The 4,457-nt window shown below is 35.7% G+C and overlaps 1 protein-coding gene across 1 annotated transcript; it reads left to right on the top strand.

Annotated features, from left to right (window-relative positions):
- Positions 1–1,539: 1,539 nt before the first annotated feature.
- Positions 1,540–2,256, top strand: LOC139515270 (uncharacterized). The gene has a single exon (XM_071304835.1). The coding sequence runs from the start codon at positions 1,540–1,542 to the stop codon at positions 2,254–2,256; it is 717 nt and encodes a 238-aa protein (XP_071160936.1).
- Positions 2,257–4,457: the final 2,201 nt, after the last annotated feature.

Here is a 4,457-nt window from a genome sequence, read left to right as displayed (position 1 = left end):
CTGTAGGAGTCAGCATTCTCCTTCATCATAATTTTGAAGATGTTCCATTTTTCAATGAAGTTCAGGCAACCTCGACAAATTGGTGCCTGGCAATTTACCAACTCTGTTAGGATTGTCGAATCTAAATATGACGAAATAATGTTTACCAGACCGGTTTCCTCGCATTTCTTGCCACCAAGCTTAAAGGATCTTGTCTGACCAGCAGAAAGACAACAAAAACAAGTAACGTTTTCCTTCTTTACCGGTGTGGCCATATCAGGGCTGCCATTTTTGCTGTCATGTGACCGATTTTTCACCGCGTGATCGAAAGTAGTTCTTAGCCGGGTGCAGAGAGATTGAGGAGGAAAGGACGATAACTCTGTCTGTATGGGAGATTGACCTCGCTTTGGTCTTTTCGAAATAGACGGCAAGGTTTCAGAAGACGAAAATTGGACGAGAAAATAATCTTCTTAAAAAAAGTTGAAATAACACCTGAAATAGGTTTGATAAAGGGCTATAAGTGTATATTGATATACGATAAAGACGGATTGATATCGATTTAATCCCGATGTCTTGAAATTTTAGTTAAAAGCGACATTTTAAAACATACAAAAATTTAATGTGCAAATGAATTTCGAATTTAAGTAAACGGTCACAGCCAAAATAAATCAAAACCAAGATTGGGTTAGACATTAAATTTTTATGCAATTTGAAAGTGTGAAGGAATCTACGATATGTTATTGCCGTACTTTAGGGATATAAAGGGTTTCCAAATCAACCAAATGTTTTCACGAGGAATTTTGAAATAGCTTATTGTCAGCATATAAGTTGATGCAGTAGATAACTTAGTTCATCTAAATACAGGACAAAATGAGCAAAAAGTTGAGTGTTTTGACTCTATTTATTGATAAATTTGCAATGACAAAATTTCCGGTAAACGGTGGGCATAAAAACCGGAACCGGCTTTGATAAACTCATATGTTCCGGATTCGCACAAATGGTAAAACAATCATTTTAGTAAGTAGTAATTGATTCTTAGTTTATATATCCTGAGAATAACACGAAAAAGCAAACTATAGGCATATAATCGGAGAGAGATTTGTAAATACGTATGTTGTTCGATATTCACTTTTAATATTTTATATATATATAAGGTAAAACACATGTATTTATTTGAATGAAGATTACACATACACTTTAAGTTTCAGATCATGTATAGGAGGTCCGGCAGAAAAAGGGTGCCGACAAGCAGGGCAAATAATGGAGGCGCAGCGGCAGCTGCAATGAAGTCGAAACAGCAACAGGAAGAGGCGTATAAAATTATAATCCTGGTACTTTTGATAACTATTTGCATAAAACAGTTGCATTGAAAGCTGGCATTGAGACTTTAGACCACTATTTGGATGACTTTTTCTTTGCTGGTGAAAGTTCAACGGATAATTGTACCATTTTGATGGACAATTTTAATGAAGTATGTAGGCAGTTAGGTGTTCCACTAGCAGAGAATAAAACAGTAGGTCCTACTACATGTATCACATTTTTAGGTCTTGAAAAAAGAAAATGGCGCTGAAGGAACTTGAATCAATTACTGGTTTAATGGCATTTTGTTCAAGGGCTATTATATCAGCCCGTGCATTCATTCGTCGTTTTTACGATTTGATAGCTTCAGTTAAGAATGGAAAGCCTTATTATACTGTCAGATTGAATTCAGAGGTCAAAGCAGATGCTAGAGTTTGGTTAAATTTTCTAGATCAATTCAATGGTCAGTGTTATTTTCCTGATAGATTTTGGTCGACTAATGAAAGTCTGGAATTATTCACTGATAGTGCAGGTAATGTTTTATTAGGTTGTGGAGCTTATTTTCAAGGTCACTGGGTACAATACCAGTGGCCCAGTAGTTGGGCTGATACTAGCATTTTATTGGGTATAACAGGTTTGGAGCTTATTCCCATCGTGCTGTCTTTCATGATATGGGGTCCTTCATTTAGAAATAAAAAGATTTTGTTGAGAATAGATAATCAGGCATTAGTAAACATTGTGAACAAAAGAACATCAAAATCAAAGAGAGTTATGATATGGATAAGACAACTAGTTTTTCTCACTATGAACAATAACATACAATTTAGGGCACAACATATTGAGGGTGAGCATAATGCAATCGCAGATGCTCTTTCTCGATTTCAGGAACAACGTTTTATGGACTTGGTCCCGAATGCAGACAGTTCTCCAGCAGCAACCCCACAAGAATTCCTGTCGATGATTTCAGAACTGAAATGAATCACTTACTTAGAAATTCATTAGCACCCAGTACACAGAAAGCATATTTGCATAGCATGGACATATTTGTTAAATTCAGAGAAAGTCATGGTTTTTCTGATGTCTGGCCTATTCCGCTTGATGACTTAACATCATTCATTGTTTATATGTTTAGAAAGAAATTGTCCCACTCAACAGTATCTGGCAATATATCAGGCTTAAGTTACTTTAATAAAATTTAGAAGACAATACACAGAAATTTGTGGTCAGAAAATTGATTGAAGGAATAAAAAGGTTGGGGGGGCCCAAATCAAAAGGACACTAGATTACCTATAACGAGAGATATATTGGAAAAATTATTGAGGTCACTGGCGGTGATTTGCAAAAACGGGTATGAGACAAAACTGTTTATGACTTCATTTTCGCTAGCCTTTCATGGTTTTATGAGAGTAGGTGAAATAACAGTTGATTGCAAAAATAAGCAGATGCATACTGTAAAATTTGAAAATATAAAGCCTTGTGATGCAAGATTAGAGGTTTTATTGACGTCATCTAAAACTGATCAGTTTGGTTCTGGAACAACAATCGTTATTTCTAAGCAGAAAAACAAAAATGTATGTCCAGTACAAATAATGGCAAATTTTATGAATGTTCGCCCACCTTATCTGGGACCTTTATTTTGTCATTTTGATGGATCCCCCTTACAAGATACCAGTTTTCAGCATTATTAAAAAGGTCTCTGTCAGTAATTGGTATAGAAAACAATGGATTTAAGTCCCATTCCTTTAGAATTGGCATGGCAACTACATGCGCATTAGAGGGTATTTCTGATGAACAAATTAAAGAAATGGGACGTTGGAAGTCACAGGCCTTTTTGCATTACATTAGGATTTAAATGTGTCTGAACATTATATATAAAATTGAGAATGGAAATGGGGAATGTGTCAAAGAGACAACAACCCGCCCAAATAAAAAACAACAGCAGAGGGTCACCAACAGGTCTTCAATGTAGCGAGAAATACCCGCACCCGGAGGCGTCCTTCATTTATTTGTGTAAATATGTTTCTATATTTGCTTATTTCGTAATGCAGTCTTGAGCTGGCATTTGAATAAATATCATTATGTAAATAAATGGTATGTCCTGCATCAATATAAGCAAGTAATAATTGCTTTCTAAGAATTGCAGGACATGCTACAGTTTGGATCGTTGGATCCTCGATTATTAAGCATGCCTTTGGGGAAGCCAGAGGAAGACCGGGAGGGGTAAAATTTGGGGCTGCAGAGGATGGGAGTAAATATTTGGTGGCAGGGAAAATGTGGAGGTAAAGTGCTGGACATGAAAAAACAAATAAGAACCATGTTAAAATATGAAGATCCGCCAACTATATTAGTTTAACATATTGGAGGCAATGATATAGGGAAAGAAAGTAAAAAAACTCTTTGTGAACTAATAAGGAAACAGTTCAGTTGGATGCGTCAACTGATGTCGGACACAGTTTTTGTCTGGTCTCAAATTATTCAGGGATCAAGTTGGCGTTACTCTGACAATATTAATGCCATGGAAAAATGCAGAATGAGGGTTAATACCTCTATAGCATCATTTTTAACCAAAACAGATGGTTGTTACATCCGTTACCCTGATATAAAGGCTAATGAATTATTCTTGATGAAAGATGGAGTGCATTTGACGTCTTTTGGAAATAACATTTTCTTGAATACCCTCCAGGGAGGATTAGAAATGATTATCAGGAATCTTGGCATTAATTTAACCTTCCCCGACTGTAATTAGATACAACTGTTATGTTAACATTTTATATCTGACGTTTCAAGTAAGTTACTAGGAAGTAACTTGAAAGTTAATATATTTAATTGTATTTGGCACAGCTTCGCGCAGCTTCACCCCCTCTTTTCAGTGGCGGTTGTCCAATCAGATCAAGTTGTTACTCTGATCTTATCGGACAATTTGGCACATTTCGCTGCGCTGGATTTAACATTCATATATTCAGTGAACAGTAATGATAGCCTCTGATTACCAGGGCTCATCGTCAACTTCTCGTACCAGACATATTACTTAAATATATTTATATTAGTGGTCTGCCATAACTTGCGATAGCCACATTATAATTTACATATATATTAAATACAGACATTGATAAATATATTTCAGAGCAAGATTGCCAATTTAAATACATATTATATCATATCATATATGTTATATTTTA

This window comes from Mytilus edulis, chromosome 3 (assembly GCF_963676685.1).
Source record: "Mytilus edulis chromosome 3, xbMytEdul2.2, whole genome shotgun sequence".
Lineage (NCBI taxonomy): Eukaryota > Metazoa > Mollusca > Bivalvia > Mytilida > Mytilidae > Mytilus > Mytilus edulis.
The sequence above is the reverse complement of the archived record's forward strand: the minus strand, read 5'-3'. Positions and strand labels throughout refer to the sequence as shown.